General features: G+C 40.0%; 1 protein-coding gene across 2 annotated transcripts in view; it reads right to left on the bottom strand.

Annotated features, from left to right (window-relative positions):
* RASEF (RAS and EF-hand domain containing) overlaps window positions 1-6,005 on the bottom strand; it is a 60,572-nt gene extending 54,567 nt beyond the window's left edge. Inside the window, exon 1 of one of the 2 annotated variants that reach the window (XM_090274208.1) lies at window positions 5,248-6,005. In XM_090274208.1, the coding sequence (XP_090130334.1) occupies window positions 5,248-5,675 (428 nt within the window). In that variant the 5' untranslated portion in view covers window positions 5,676-6,005. The remainder of the gene's footprint in view (window positions 1-5,247) is intronic. The other variant, XM_090274207.1, reaches the window with a different exon arrangement.
* Between the last annotated feature and the right edge of the window lie 10,911 nt (window positions 6,006-16,916).

Consider the following 16,916-nt stretch of genomic DNA (forward strand, 5'->3'; position numbering starts at 1 on the left):
TCAGAACTAGAAGGGACCACGCGTAAGTGGAACCCCAAAAACTAAGTCGTGCACAGATTTCTGCAAGGCTCCTAAGGCTCAAGGTAGAGCTGTGGTTTTCTTAACAAGGATACTACTCCCCCTCATCAATAGGGTAATGACACATGTAACTGTGATGCAAGGACATATTAAAGAGAAAAAAAAAATAGGCTAGCAACAGTGAGAAAACAAAGATAGATAAATGATAGATAGGTAGATACTCCAGTTCTGAATCCAGGAAAGGCACAGAATCTCTGAAAAACCTGTGGCTAGTGCACTAAGATTCCAGAGCCAATGCCAAAGATACATATCACACATAATCAAAAACACCCTTACATCCCTTCCAGGACTGGGGTCCAACTCACCATAGTGCCTTAAGGCGGGACCAAATCTTTATCTCCTCAGATGAACACGACATTACTCGCCATATGAGTAAAATATATATGAGTATATATTTAGCTTCAAACACTACAAACACAGTCAAACACTCAAATACTCACTTTTTTTTTTGTTTTTCTATTACAATTGTCCCACTTCTCCCCTCATTGCTACTCCCCCATCCAGCCCACTCCTTCTCCCACAGTCAATCCTCACTCCGTTGTCCGTGTTCATGGGTTATTTATATTAGTTCCTTTAGTAAACCCTTCCCTAACTTACCCCCTTGTCTCCCTCCCCTTTCCCCCCTGATAACTGTTCCCCTGTTCCTTGTTCAACTTTGCTCATTTGTTTGTGTCGTTCATTAGTCTCCTAGATCAGGTGATATCATATGGTATTTTTCTTTCATTGCCCTGTTTATTTCGCTAAGCATAATTCTCTCTAGTTCCATCCATGTTGTCTCAATGGCAGGAGTTCCTCCTTTTTTTCTGCTGCATAGTATTCCATTGTGTAAATATACCACTAGGATTATACCCGAAGAATCCTGAAACACCAATTCAAAAGAACCTATGCACCCCTATGTTCATAGTAGCGCTGTTTACAATAGCCAAGTGCTGGAAACAACCTAAGTGCCCATCTGTAGATGAGTGGATTAAATACTCACATTTTGAAAACACTCAAAGCTGAGATCAAACAGAGAAGAGCTGACTTGTCTATCCCATATCAAGTTAGCTCAGGGCCATAAACTCATTGAGTGGTAAGAAGGGAAATTGAGGCACTATCTAATCAATGTGGCTCTCCATCTGCCTATTGATCCCTGTATTTAGTCCCCCTCAACTTGTCTCCCTCTCTCACTCTATGTTTCCCGCCCTCTCTCTGTGTTTACCTTTTTGTCTCCATCTCTTCTCTCCCTTTCCTGTCTCCCCAACACCATGTCACATAAGTGAGCAGGCTGCTGAGGCAACGACACTATTACAAAAGAAGACCATCATCCTGAAAAGCCTTAAGGTTGGACTCAGGGAGATACCATGTAAAAGAAACTCTACACAGTACTTAAATTATGCCTCTGCCTACACATAGCTACTTCTTTTTAAAAATGTCCTCATTAGGTGGGATTAGTGTTCAACTGTTGATCTTTTCCTCTTGATTTTAGTAATCACCATTATGTGAACAGACTGGAGTAAACTGTTTTGGCAATCCATGTAGAGTTCACACATAAGTAGTTTTGGTTCTGCTCAATTAAGTTTCTTGTTTTTTTTTAGTAAAAGGCCCCCCTCTTCAATATTGTGTGTGTAGAAAGATCACAAACCATGTGCCACAGCTGAACACACAGGACCAATTCTGGTGTGTGACCAAATCCCATCCCAGCCCTTTCTGGCAGGTCACCAACTGCACTAACTCCTGTTACACTCCAGGCACCTGCCCTGGGTCTCTCCCGGACCTGACTATCGTGGTGGAACCTGGGCCCATTCACAAAATCACACCGATCCCAGTGCCAGCTAGACCTTCATGTGTCTGTTTCTGAGAATGCAAGGTTCTATGTTAATTGATCAAATTGAATCAATCCACAAATGACACTCAGCTGCTACAAAAGGAGTTGAGAAAACTTTGAAAAGCTTCAGCTCTGACCAGAGGAGAAATGAATTCTGCCATCCCTGACCGGTCAAGTGATCAATGCATGCGTGTGTGTGCGTGTGTGCGCGCGCGCACACGCACACACACACAATTCCTTTCTCTCCTTGCCAATCTCTGAACACCATAACCAGCTCACACTGAGAACTTGAAAAATATATAGAAAGAATTGAAAAAAGACATGGAAAAAGGCACCCAGCATGAACTGCTTTCTCAGTATAGGAACCAAGAAATTGAAGACACAGGTTTATTTGATTCATCCAGGAAATATTTATTGAGTCCATTTATTGGGTACAAATCTCCCTTTCACCAAGATAATGTCCCTGCCACCAGAAATTGGTGAGGCTACGTTATTACAAGTCTTCTCTCTGTCTCTCCTTACTTCAAGGACTTTCCTTGGCCTTCCTTCAGGAATCCTCTTATATAACCACATCACCTTGTTCATTCCAGTTTTATCTGCTGGTTGGCCTAGTTCCAGCTTACTAGGAAGTGTTAACCATCCATCCTGACCCTGGACACCATGTACACATGCCCAGATCAGATTAACAGATCTTGTGACTGCTTGGGACCTTCCCCACCCAGGCTTTAAGGGAATACCTCAGTTTTCAAAGACGAAAAGAACTTAAGAATGTGTTGACACACATCCCGGAGACCATTTTCATCCTTTCGTAATGCAATATTATTTTCTAATATTACAGTAACTGATGACTGGGGAGTTTAACCCAAATTTTTTTATTTTGATCTAAGAGCTTGAATGAACTTTGAAATGGAAATCACTACCACATTTTGCCTCTACAGGAACCAAATATTCTTATATCTAATATCTGTTCTCAAACTGTACATGAATATCCTCCACCTTCACCCCCCATAGGCAAGGGACAGGGTGCCAACAGGAGGAAGATGGAGTGCCAGGAGGGAAACAAAGCCACCAGATGAAATAGCACACCTTTCCAGAGGGACAATTTTCCCTTGGAAGAAAATATAATATTTTATATTAAAACAAGCTCCACTATATTATGGAGTAAAATGATGACCAAATACATGATTTCTTTTTAAAGATAAAAACTCAAGACTTTAAAGAAAGTTCCTGCTTGCAGCAGTTTGCTGGGCTATGTCCACAATATATGGGGTTTCCTGGAAATAACTCTCTTGCCTTTAAATGGTCTTTGAGAAAATTTTTGAAAACTGTTTCACTCACACTATGAACTTCTTCAGGGCATGAACTACATGTCATCCTTCTCTCTGTCTCCAGGGACCTAGGATAGTACCTAAGTAGTGTCTGGCACAAAGCAGATACTCAATAATGTTTACAGAATTAATTTGGCTTAAATAACGGTAATGGCATTATCAATAACAAAATATTTTATCACATTTGGATGGGAAGAAGGGAAAGACACAGCTATATGAGGAAGTGGAATAGAAGCAATCCAATTTACCAAAACAGTTATGGCTGCCATGGTAACAATCAGGTGAAGCAGCTCTGTTTAGTTCTTTTCCACTTAAACAAGTCCAGGAAGGCAAACATTGCACTTGTTAATCTCCCACCAGAAGGGGTTGGGGCTTAGGACATAAGTCTACCAGGTGATACCAGTAGCCATTAAATTTAATAACCTTTGAAGAGTTTGAAAAGGTATCATGGTAATGATAATATCACCAATAATAATAAGTTACAGTTTGTATACTGATCCTGGGAAGGTCATTTTAATCATTCAAGGGTTAAGTGTTAAATATCTGCTGCTGAGCCCTGACAACTATGAAAAGTAGATCCATATGTGTGTGCATATATATATATATATATATATATATATATATATATATATATCATACTAATATGATGTGAACTCACCTTTCTTTATTCCTAAAAGTGGTATCTTTTTAATTAGCTGGACCCAAACCAAGTTACAAATGAAAGAGGATTCAAAGAGCATAGTTTATAGCAATATTTAAAAGTTTTCCATTTCCCTGGTGGAGAAACTGCATTTTAACTCATTTGTAAATACTAGAAAAGATGGGTACCACACCCATTTCTCTACACAACCCCTCTTATACTGAAGTGAGTCACCCTCCATGCCAGTGTTCCCTGCACTTTCCAAACTGGAGAGAGAACCTGGGAGGAGGCGGAAGTGAAGACTCCTTGCCCTGAGCCTATAATCCATGAGTGGGTGAGCCAGGCCATGGCTGCCTCCCTGGGCTCTTTCCTTTCCTGCCTCTTATGTCTCAGGTATGTGAACTGCCAACCAAAATGTTGTCGCTCAAATTTTCTTAATAATGACAGCCTGAGCCCCTTAAAATTTCAACTAAAATCTAAGCAGGAAGCAAAAAAACAAAGACCTTTACAGCATTCACATGTTAGTAGTGCCTAAGGAAGAAGTGATAGTATCTGCCTGAGATATAGCAGGATGCCAGGAATAGACAGTTGCAAATTAATCCCAAATTGAAAAAAAAATATCTTAGCAGCTTCCCCTCCCTGCCCTGAACCAGCAGGTACCCCCTTGCCCACTAAGAATTAACTTTATATTACATTATTTCTGTTGGAGTCATAGCAGTAGAGAACTTATTGTATGATTTTATCATTTTATTCTGTTATATATAAAGAAAGCTTTTCAAATCACAGCGTCTAGGATCAAATCCTTGCTCTTTTATTAACTGTGCAAGTCCCCTAATATTGTATAGGTATAAAGTTCTGGGTCTAAGTTTCTCCATCAATCAGAACAAAGAAAATCTACACCTACACCCCAAGATTATTCTGAAAATGAAAATGAACTCTGTAAAATGCTTAGCATAGTGTAGGCATCAATGAATATGTGTCCAGCAATATAAATACCCAACAATGTCTGTTCTTTTACTTAGTGGTAGGAAAACAACATATGCAAAAACTGCTATAGAGAATACCAAACTGGCAAAGGGCCCAGGTCACCACCTCTCCCCTCCCAAAAGTCCTCCAAGTAGATGACATAACCAGGTCTTGAGGAGCCGGGTAAGACGCTGAGGATTTCACTCTGTCCCTTGTAATTAACAAAGCGCCTTTTGCAGGGCTTAGAAATGGGCAAATGAAACTTCGTCCCCTAAACCACGATTCAGAATGCGTTCTCTTTCCTTAACTCTTCGCAAAGTTAATGAGTCTGTGAAAGGAGAAAAGCAACTCACAGAGAAGAGTAGGGACCAGAGGGTCTACACAGGAAACACCATTTTCACCTCCCACCCTCCAACCCAGACACGCACCTGGGAATGAACTTGGCCTCGTCCCCGAGCCTCGTCTGGAAGTCCTGCCAAGCTTGGCTGGGGCCCACCGCGTCCCAGGGGGCTGCCAGCGCTGCTGCGTCCTCGTCACTCTTGTCATCCTCGCTGGCCCCGGGGTCGGACCCAACCCGGGACTCAGAGACTGCAGGCCCCCGGAGCCCGCAGCCCCGGCGCCGCCCCCCGCGACGGGCCCCGCGGAAGCCGCGCGCGAACTCCTGGAAGGTGATGGCGCCGTCTCGGTCGGAGTCCAGCCGCTGGAACACAGCCTCCGCGTCGGCCGGCCGCACGCGCAGCTCCGAGCACAACGCGCTGAACTCCTCGCGCTCCAGGCGCCCGGAGCGGTTCGCGTCGCAAGCGGCGAAGACTGAGTGCAGCCGGGCCAGCTCCTCTCGGTCCCCGTCCCCCTCCATCCCGCCCGACGGGGACGACCGAGTGAACTCCGGGACGCGATGGGGCGCACTGCGCGCCCCGACTGCGGCGACAGCGGGAAGTCAGGGGCCACCTGCTGCCGGCGGGAGTTGTGGCGAGTTGGACTTGTACGGCTGGTTCGACCACTTGCGGGGACGTCCGGGTGACGCGAGGCGATTGAACAAGTCGGGGACGGCGCGGTCCAACGCGGGCCCTGCGTGCGGACCCCTGCCGGCTGCCTAACCGCCCCAGGAGCGGTGGGAGTGCGCTCCCGACTGCGCGTACCGCTCGGGAGCGTCCGCCTGAGACTGAGCCCGAGCCCCCGGTGCGTTGGCACTGGCTACTTTCCCGGCGGGCGCGGCTCCGCCCAGCCAGAGAGGAGGGGCGCGCGGTTCTGGTTCCCACGCCTCCCGGAGTCCGGCTGTTCTTTCCGCGCTCTGGTTTGGGGCCCTTGGAGTTAGGAACCGGTACGGAACTGGGGGCGTTGCCAGGCCCTTCGGCTTAAACTCTTGCTTAGAAAAAACCGAGAACTTAACTCGCCACAGATAATGTTGCTGTCATGAGCCTGGGAAGCTAACTGGACAGAAAAAAAATGTAGGGGTAGGGTTCCAAGTTGATTAATGTTACAGGTATTTTATTCTCTTCTAATTCCGAAAAATTGGTAAACTTGTATATGTAAGTTTTCGTACAAACCAAGGTGCAATATTAACTCCATTCTCTGACTTTACTGGTTCCCCTTAACGCATTTCCGTCTAACATAAAGGTCCAATAGGTAATACACAATAGAAATCACATAGATTTTCCAGATACCCACATCCAAATAATTTTTCTGTTTTCTTCTCTTCAATTTGAGAGAAAAATACAACCTAAATCATTGGTAGGCAGCAATATTTATGAGACTGGGGTAGTTTTTTAAAAACCATAAGGAAATGACATATCCAAATATGTGTTCCCCTTTGACCCTAAACACTTATTTCAACAATGCTATTGTTTCTTTTTAATACTGTTTTATGGGTACAAAGTCTTTAAAATTCATTCATTTTGATCCTTTTTAAAAATCTTTCCCTTCCATTTACAAAAGAACTTTATTCTGTCATATGATATATGTAGTATATGTTCCTTACCATGATTCTTACAGTATTTGAAAATGCATTTGAGTTATTTTTACTTTACTTGCATTATCCATTCCCTCCACTTTTTGACTTTCTTTACTGCCATTTCTTTTATTTATGACTCTGTGTTTCCATTTTACCTCATTCTGGATTCTCTTTATTGCTTATTACTTTGATTTTTTTTTTATATGATAAAATAAAGTAGGAGATTTGACTGACACATTTCCTCAGGATAGTATTCTTAAACATGAAATTAAGTGCTAAACATCTGAGAAACTGTTTCTTCTTGAATAGTACAATAAACACCGTCAACACTGAGAGCATCTACCAAGCTGTAAATACCACTGGTGATGTCCCTCTGTAAACTTAACTGGTAAATTATGAGAAGTCCTGGTCTTAGCAATCTAATTGCTAAGTGAATGTGTTTTATACAAGTAGGTAGCTAATACATGAAAATGAATCTTATCACTAGTGCAATATAACTTGTTATTGATTTTGAGTTTATGCACTTTCCTGTTTATTCTAAAGATTAATTTTTCCATGTAAAGTGAAAGGGGCCAGCTTTTAATGCCTTTAAAGCTTTACAAATATACTTATTAAACTGAATCTTTGAAATATTATCATTTATATTGTTAGCAATTAAGAGATATCTGTGCTTCTTAAAATAGATGACTTAGTATTTTTAACAGCAGAGGCAGAAGTACTTTCTTGAAGACTGCTCATGCAACTTCATTCCTGAACTCACTCTGACCTTTGCACTAATTTCTAAATTCTTATATTATTTGATCTGCTTTGCCCTTTCCCCGAGCTCCTTCTCTGAATAGTCATCAAGAAACGTGGATTATTCCAAATGTCTTGTGTATATACCTTCTCATTTCCATCGATGTTAGTCTACTCCAGACCTAATGTAACAGTTATCTATCACTGTATAACAACACAACACAACAAACAGTTATAATTTAAAGCAACCGCCCTTACATTTGTTCAGAATTTCATTGTCATCAGCTGGGGCAGGGCTCAGGTAGGGGTTTTCTCCTCTGGCTTGCCTGGGATCATGTTGCCATGGTGGCTTAATTGTGGCTGGGTGGTCCTAAAGGGCCTCACTCGTGTGTCTGGAAGTTGGTGCTCACTGTTCTTGGACCATGTGTCTTCAGGGGTTCTAGGTAGTATCACTGTAAACGTCTTTGCTGTAAGATTTCACCACCTAATTAATCGGCCATAAAAGATAAAAGAACAGAAAATAAAAGAGGGACATGGAAAATGGCATAATGAAATGTGAAAAATTAACAAAATGTAAAAGACTGTATTGCAAAAATGAAAACACATGGTCTTCAAAGTCTTTCATTAATACATAGTATTATACTTTTCTTTGGCTTGTTGATTGGTCTCTTGTTGGGCATCGCACTTTTTCTTTTTCCCTAAAATTTCTTCCTTCGTTAAGAGAGGGATCAATTTACAACGAAAAAAAAACAATAATGCTCTCAAAGACTGTTTTGAATTAGCAGCCGTCTCTTTTATATTTGCCATACCTTGGTAAACTTTTGGTTGGGATGGGTGGGAGGGGTGACTATGCTCACCGAAGGATTTGCAAAAACTGTTATTTTCTAGTACATTATGCACTCTGGTTAAGATTTACATAATATAAAATTGGGAGTGCTTTGAGAATTTTGTCATAGAGAAATGAAACCAAACTGTCAACCAGTTACTTTATCTTTCATGGTGAAATTGCCTCATGGATAATTACTTATGTGATGAAAAATTTGTAATAAAAATGATTGCAGCAATGACGTTTACAGCAACACAACCAGACACCGTCTCCACTGGGCTGGGTCTTCACGGGACTAGCATGGGCTTTGCCATGTGGCAGCAGTGTTCAGAGAGAGTAAGTCCAAATGCACATATGCTTTTCAAGCCTTGGCCTGTGTCATATTGGCTGATATCCTATTGATCAAAGCAAGTCACATGCCAGGCCTACATCAATGTGAAAAGGGACTGACTATGCAAGGTCATGGATACTGGGAGATATACTTTATTGGAGGCCCTAACTGTACCAATATACCATACTTAGGGTATGCATTCTGTCATGTTACTGCTCTGCCAATCTTCAGTTCATTTTGCACAACTACAGCTGGCCAGTCCTTAAATACCAATTATTATGCCATTCTAGAGCTCAATGGTTCTTACTCGGTGGCAATTTTGTTCCCCAGGAGACATTTGGCAACATCTGGAAACAGTTTGGATGTCACAAGTTGAGAAGGGGGAGCTGCTACTAGCAAGTAATAGGCAGATGCCAAGGATGCTGCTAAATATCCTATGATGCACAGAGCCAGCCTCTCATAACAAAGAATTTTCTGCCCAAAAATGTAAATAGTGTAGAGGTTGAGAACCTGCACCCTAGCTCATAAACCGCTAGTGGTCTCCCAACAAAAGAGAGCCAAGGGTAAATTCTTGATCTGCGTTCAAAGTCCTCTACAATCTGGTCCCACCTTTTATATCAAATACCTGTCCCTCTAGTCTCCATCAGGGCTACTACTATCCCCCAAGTATGACAGTTAGTTACATAATTAACTTCATAGCTCCTTACTGTCATGACAGCTTGTAAATACCAGTTTCCACAATTTCATTGTGACTTGTCACTAAAAAGGACTTCCTTAATGTGTATATCAGCTCAAGTAACAGGCCAAAGAAATGCTTTTTTTTTCCAAGTCTTTTACATGGTTTTATTTTTCATGTTAAAACTCTGATCCATCTAGAATTTATTTTGCATCAGATGTGAATTATAGATTCAACTTTACTTTTTTTCTGGATTTCTACCTAGTTGTCTCAACACCATTTAGTCAACACTTTCTTCCTCATGGATTTTAATACCACCTTTAGCATGTACTAAATTCCTGTGTTTGAATTTACTTATGGGTTTTCTCATTTGTTATATTGAGTACTCACTTTTGAAAGGACTCTTCAGCCTATATAAATTTTCCCAAAGGAGCCCTATAAATATTGGGCTGCCTTTTATATTTTTAAGTGTTTGTTTAGAAGTCATTAAGTAATTGGCAGAAAAGATTGAGGGAAAGTAGAGAGCAGGCTTAACACACTTGTTAGGAACAAATACGTATTGACTGTTCATCTGAAGTTTCCATGTAAATCAGTGAGAAAATAGGAGTTGATTTTTAGAAAGAGTAAGGAACTCCCAATTTATCTAAAATGTGAGAAGCCTCTACAAAGCCACTCACAAGTTACTGAGGAATGCTTTTGAATATCTCCAGCAATTACTCAGGGGAAGGCCAAGGTTACAAAATCTGCCTTTAATTGTTTTCAAGAAATAGAGGAAAAAGAGGAGAAGAAAGAAATAGTAGGCATTTCTTTTCTATTTTAGTATCTAGAAACAGCTAGCAAAGAATCAGAGATAACAGAGCAGCCTTTGAGAGCCAATCAGCTGGTAAGTAAGGAGAGCTTGCCCACAGTTATCAGCATGACTTTTAGAAAGATCAGTTCCTCTGCGGCTGCTCCAGGGTTTTAAAAATCAGAGATAATCATAGTAGGGTGTTTCTCAAAATAGTGAAATTATATTGAAAACACAGAGTTTTGCTATCAAACATATTTCCAAAAACACAAATATATTTGGAAAAGAATCCTACTGTATTCCTTCTTCAATGAGATAAAGAAAGCTGTTTTAATCTAATATTTCCTAAATGTATTTGATATGCAACCTTTTGGGTTTTGTTTTAGTTTTGTTTTTTTTCTGTGGGTTTTTCACAGAGTAAGTGCTCTAGAGAACATACTTTGGGAAACGTGTTAGACAATGACTGCAGTGATGAGTCATGAGAAATTATCCCTTGCTACTACATCATAAATTGGCCCAGCTTCCTATAATGAGAAACGAGCACCACCCCTTCACCTCCTCTTCACCCAGTCAATGGGAAAGGCTTTTAATGGAAGCCTGTTGTAATCTACCCTATAGGATTTCCTTCAGGTACAACAGCCATCCTCAGAGCCTGACTTAAGATTTTAGTTACTCTGTCCCAGAAAGATCTGATAAGCCTGTTAAGATGAAACTGGATATCCAAGTAATGGCATTGCCACTGAGGGACCAATTAGTAGATTCAGGAACTCTCTCAAACGTATGCACCCCTACAACAGCTTGAGTCTTAATTTTCTCATGATATCTACTCACAGCTTAGTATTCCTAAGGAAGTTATAGGGAAAATTTTGAAGATTTTACAGAGAAGGGTGTGTCAGCAAATTTATATCATAGTGGTTTACTCTTTATGTAACTATGATAAAAGAAGAAAGAATAATATGACACCTATATCTCCCTACTCAGAACTAGCAAAAGTGAACATTTTATCATATTTTGGGGGGTTTTTTAATACAGCATTATAGACCTGATTGAACTTTCTCTTTGATTGCATATTGTTTTTGTAGCCAATATATGGCATTGGTGTGTGTGCGTGTGTGTGTGTGTGTGTGTGTGTGTGTGTGTGTGTGTGTTGGCAGCTGTCAGACTTTGGTAAATCTTTCACTGTAAAAGCTTACATATCTATAATGCTGCAAACAGCATGATACACCAACTTGCAAACCAAAGCAGAGTAGATATTCAGTACCACAAGTGAGTGAGAAGTGTTGCCTTTCAAACTTCTGATCCCATCATGTGATGACCAAGCAAAGCTCATATATCATTTTCCCACATTAGATGTATGTGTATCTCGTACATGTTGCTCCACTCAGTTAAGACAAAAGTTCGCATTTTATTATATATGCAGGACATGGAGAGAAAGACAAAATTGAGTCCAACGAAACTACGTTGATCCCAGTTTAACTTCTGGATTATAAAAAAGAGCCAATTCCAGTAAGCTGAATGACCTCACAATACCCCCCCAAATTCCCACCCCTTAGTGTATATGATCTGTATAATGCTCCTCCCCTTCTCTAAGTGAGCAGGACCTGTGAATATGCTGGGACATTCACTCTTGTGGTTACTCACAACAGACTGGAGTGAGACTCTCCTGCTGGCCTTGATGTAGATGCCATATTGAGAGTGAGCCCCATGGCTAGGACCTGAGGATATAAATTTAATGTGATTGTGTCTCCTAGAGTTTCATGTAAATAGAATCATACAGTATGTACTATTCCATTCCTGGCGTCTTTGGCTTTTTAGGTTAATTCATATTGTTGCATATTTCAGTAATTCATTCCTTTCTAGTAATGAGTAGGATTACATTGTACATATACACTACAGTGGGTTTATCCATAACTTCGTTGATTGACATCTGGAGTATTTCCAGGTTTGGGCTATTGTGAATAAAGCCGCTATAATATTCCTGTTTAAATTTTTCTGTGAAGGAACATATGTGTCCATTTCTCTTGGGTAAATTCCTAGTAGTGAGATTGTTGGAAAGCACAGTAGATATATGTTTAACTTCACAAGCAACTGACTAAGTGCTTTCCAAAGCGATTGAAATTTTACATTCCTATCAGCAGTGTAAGAGAGTTCCAAGTGCTCCACATCCTTACCAATCCTTGGTAGCAGCAGTCTTCTTAATTTTAATAATGCTAATGTATGTGTAGTGGTATCCCACTGTGGTTTTAATTTACATTTCCCTGATGACTAATGATGTTTACAGCTTTTTCGTATGCTCTCAGCCATGCCTGTATTTTCTATGAAATGGTTGTTCAAATTATATGCCCCATTTTTTTAATTTGGTTGGAATCCTGTTGAGTTATAAGAGTTCTTTAAACATTCTGGAAACAAGTCTTCTGTCGTCATATGTACTTCGAAGACCTCTTGTTCTGTGCTTTGCTTTTTCGTGCTCTTAATGGATGTCTTTTGAAGAGCAAACGGTTTTAGTATTGATAAAATCCAGTTATCAATGTTTTATTTTATGGTGGCCCATCTAAGAAGCCTCTATCTAGAGTTGCAAAAACACTCCTTATGTTTTCTTCTAGAAATATATCAGTTCATCATTTACTGCAGCTATGATCTATTTTAAGTTAACTTTGAAAAAAATCTGTCCTTTCTCTGTTGAATCACCTTTGCCAGAAATCAAATGATCATATATGTGTGGGTCTATTTCTGGACTTCCTATTTTGTCCTGTTGATTTGTATATCTGTCCATTCACCAGCACCATGTGGCCTGGATTACATTGCTTGATAATAAGTCCCAAAGTCAAATAGTATAAGTCCTCCAACTTTGTTACTCTTTTTCAAAATTATTTCAAAATGTTTCTCATCTTAGGTATTCCCATATAAATTTTAAGATCAGTTTTTCAACTTATACAAAAAAATATCCTGGCATTGTGACTGTGTTGAATTTTATAGATCAATTTTGGGAGCATTGATATCTTAATATTAAGTCTGCCTACCAATGAACATGACATATCTCTTGTTTATTTGTTGCCAACATGTGAAAATTCAACTGATTTTGGTATTGTGATAACACTATATCCTGAGACCTTGCCAAACTAACTCACTGGATTTAATGGCTATTTGGTCAAATTCTTACGATTCTCTCCAAACACGTTTATATGCCTTCTGTAGGAAGAAAAGGATAGTTTTACTTCTTCATTTCCTGTAGGGGATGGTGAAAGCTGAAGTTACAAAAGGAAGGCCAACTTGCTGGGCAGGGGTCAGGTATTTGCAAGGTCTTGCCTGACTGAATACGTCTGCAACATGTAGCCTTTTGATAAACAGAGCAGGAGCAGGGAACATCCTGACAATTAGGTTAGAGCAGGAGCTACTTGCAAGATACCTGAGAACACCCCGCCTACAGCTTTCTCAGGAGTTTCTCATCAGTTTCGTTTCTTAGAAGTTTCACTTGCTAGTTTTACCTCCCGACTGCTGAGGTCAGTAGCTGATGTAATGGAACATTATAAATAAACTTGGTGGACTCAGGCCGGTGTCATTGTGTCTCCATCCGAGGGCAATGGACTACCTGACCCCCGCTTTGCATTAATCTTGTGTCCTGTGTCTGTGTTTTTCTTTTTATCTCCAGGTCGCCACCCCCATCTGGTACCTTGGGTTTCGACATCAAGCTGCGCAGGTCGCGGCAATTTTCCATCTGTAGCTCTTTCTTTAAATTTTTTTCCCACTTTATTGCACTGGTTTGGACTTGTAGTACAATGTAGAATTACAGTAGTAACAACAGATCTCCTTGCTTTGTTCCTAGTCACAATGGAGCAATGATTCAATCTTCCACCGTTAATTGTGATGTTAACTATAGATGCCCCCCTTTTTTGTAGATGCCCTTTATTTGGTTTAGGAAGTTCTCCTCTATTCCTGCATTGCTGAGAATATTTATCATTAGTAGATTTTACATTTTGTTAGACGCTTCCAGAATATATTTAGATGACCATGTTTTCTCCTCCTGTATTCTGTTAATGTAGTGAATTATATTCATAATTTTAAAATTTTAATCCAACTTTTACTTTCCATGTGATATTAGGGCTTCTTCACACTCTCCCTCGGGTTAGTTGAACTTCTTACTTGGTGCCTCAGGACTCCAAGAATGAGTGTCCAAAGAGTCTTGGGCCAAAGCTTCAATGCACCTTACAACCTATGCTCAAAACTCCCAAAATGTTAGGTCAGCCACCTTCAGTTGGTCAAGCTAGTCACCAAGGCCAACCCAGACTAAAGGGGAGGGCAAATAGGCACCACTTCTCAACAAGAGGAGTGATAGAGAAGTTGTGGCCATCTTAATCTACCAAACATTCCTTGCTTTGAGTATGGCTTCCTATGTTATTTTTTCTATATCTCTAAATGATGAAGTGGGATGGGATATTTCTCACTTCCACTCAGTCCACCATATTGACCAGATACCTTCATCCTCTGCTTTAGACCTTAACTTAGATATCATTTCCCTAACCTTCCAAGAAGAGATTAGGGCTCTCTCCTAAGTACCCCCTCCTTATCTATGTGCCTTGTCATTCAGCCATACAGTCTCCCAAAGGTTAAGCACTTTTGTTTTTATTCTGTACTTCCTCCATGCTGTTTGCACAGGATCCTTTCACTGTTTTTGCCCAATGCAACCATATTTAATGCTTTAAACATCCTTCATGAGGTAGGTTTCCCAATTTTAGAGACAAGAAAATTAAATCTCAGATTGAGTGATATGACTAAATCACGGCTAATAGAAGTGCTATTCAAACCCATACCACCTGATTCAAGTTTGCTGCATTTCCCCCTTTATAGTGCATGTAGCAAATGCTATCTTGCTCTGCCACATCCCCTCAGATCCCCTGTGCATTTGCTCCCGACAGTCAGCCCTGTGGCACTTGGAAGACTGGCCCTCAGGCTGCTAAAGTTTGCTTTGCCTGTGTGTGCAGGGACCCAAGGTGCCTGGCAATTTGCATTTCCTCTGGAAGTAGATCTTGAACAATGAATGGTGTTCAAGCTCTCTTGCTCTCTGTATAGAACAACTCTGAGTTGACTTGCATGATCTTCAGCAGTGGACTGAGACAAAAGTCAACCTACTGAGTGACATTCCTCGATATCAATGCTGCACTATTGCTTACTCTCGTTCCCTTTTCGGTTCTACCTTCCCTATTTGCCTAACTTTCCCCATCTCAGTATCTGGGTAAGCCATCCAGAAGCAGTGCACAACTACTTCCTTGGCATGAAATAGTCTATAGAGGTTCAAGTCTAAGGGCGTGTCATTATGTGTAGTTTGTCAAAGGGCCCTATGAGATACGTGAGCTACTTAGAAGCCACTGTAATGCCTTGACACAAGTTCTGAAGAAATTAACACATTTGACATTGTCGTAGTACATATAAAACCATGGCGCAAGGGTATAAAAGAGAAAATATTCCTTCCAGAGTTATCTGACCTATTTTTCTCTCATAATTCATTGAGTGACTAAAGAAAAGTAGATTGCCATGTACCAATCAGTAATCTCAAGTAAAAGAGTAAATACATCGTAAACAAATAATACAAATAAGCAAGAAAAAAACAATATTTAAAATATTGTGCTTTTTTACTTGCTCATTTTTGGGGAGAGGAGGCTAATTTGGCATACAAAATGCATTATTTTGATATCAGATGCCAAAATTTCACATGCAATTTTTCCTTAATTATCTGTCTTCATATAAACTCAAAAAAATTATATTTCATTTTAATTTGGAAAACTTCTGGGCATATTTAACTAAGCAGGTTTTTCAGTCTTTGTTGCTAAAAATTCTATTTACCTAAAAAGGTTAGGAAGTATGGGCAGAAATGTAGTGGAATATTTTGACTCTTTTGTAAGTTTCTTTTATTTGAACAGGTCAGAAGTGATGGTATTGCCATAAAGATGGAGAATATTTTATCTAAAAAAAAAGAAAAAGGAAGACAAGACAAGACCAGATTATGTGGAGGGGATACAATTGAGCCTATATTCTTAGCATGATAAATGCATGAAAAGTCTGTAAAACTACCTTGACTAATACTTTGTGTTTCTCAAATGAGAACAACAGCATCAACTTTGAGAATAACATGCATATTTTTTAAAGTTTTTCATATTAGTGAGGGAGTGATGAGAATATCTGAAATTAAAGACCAGTTGTATTGCAAAGGTAAAGGGTGCTGATCACTAAATACTCGCTGTCTCTAAATAAAGTTTTATAGGAGCACAGTTATGCCCAATTTTCATGCTACAGCTGAACAGTTGCCACAGACATATATGACCTTTATAGAAAAAGTTTACCAACCTTGCTCTATATGAAGAAGTGAGGGAAGCACATGTTTCACTAATCTCATAGCACAAGTTAACTTAATGCATTGGACAAGAATCTCCTTATTTTCAAACCAGTCCTCTACTCTCAGTGCCTCTAAAAATTTTTCAAACCCAATAAGAACATAGTAATTCAACTTACAGGGAATAAAATGGAGTCATCACAGGGGAGCAGTGGTAGGATGAAGGAAGGATGTGGAAATTCTATTAATGGTAATATTTAACATTTTAAAAATAAGAAAATACCAGTTGACCAGAACCTTGTACAATTTTTTCTGATAGTTAAAATTTTCAGTTCCTCTGTATTTTAGAAGAATCCTGTGATGAATTTTTCTTAGAATATATTAATTGTGTTTTTAATGAAGAATCACCACGCCTCCTTTCAGAAAGCAAAAGAGACTAAGAGTTTATCTCATTTTGCCTTCTCTG

The sequence above is a fragment of the Furipterus horrens genome, unplaced genomic scaffold (genome assembly GCF_987537825.1).
Source record: "Furipterus horrens unplaced genomic scaffold, mFurHor1.1.pri manual_scaffold_4, whole genome shotgun sequence".
NCBI lineage: Eukaryota > Metazoa > Chordata > Mammalia > Chiroptera > Furipteridae > Furipterus > Furipterus horrens.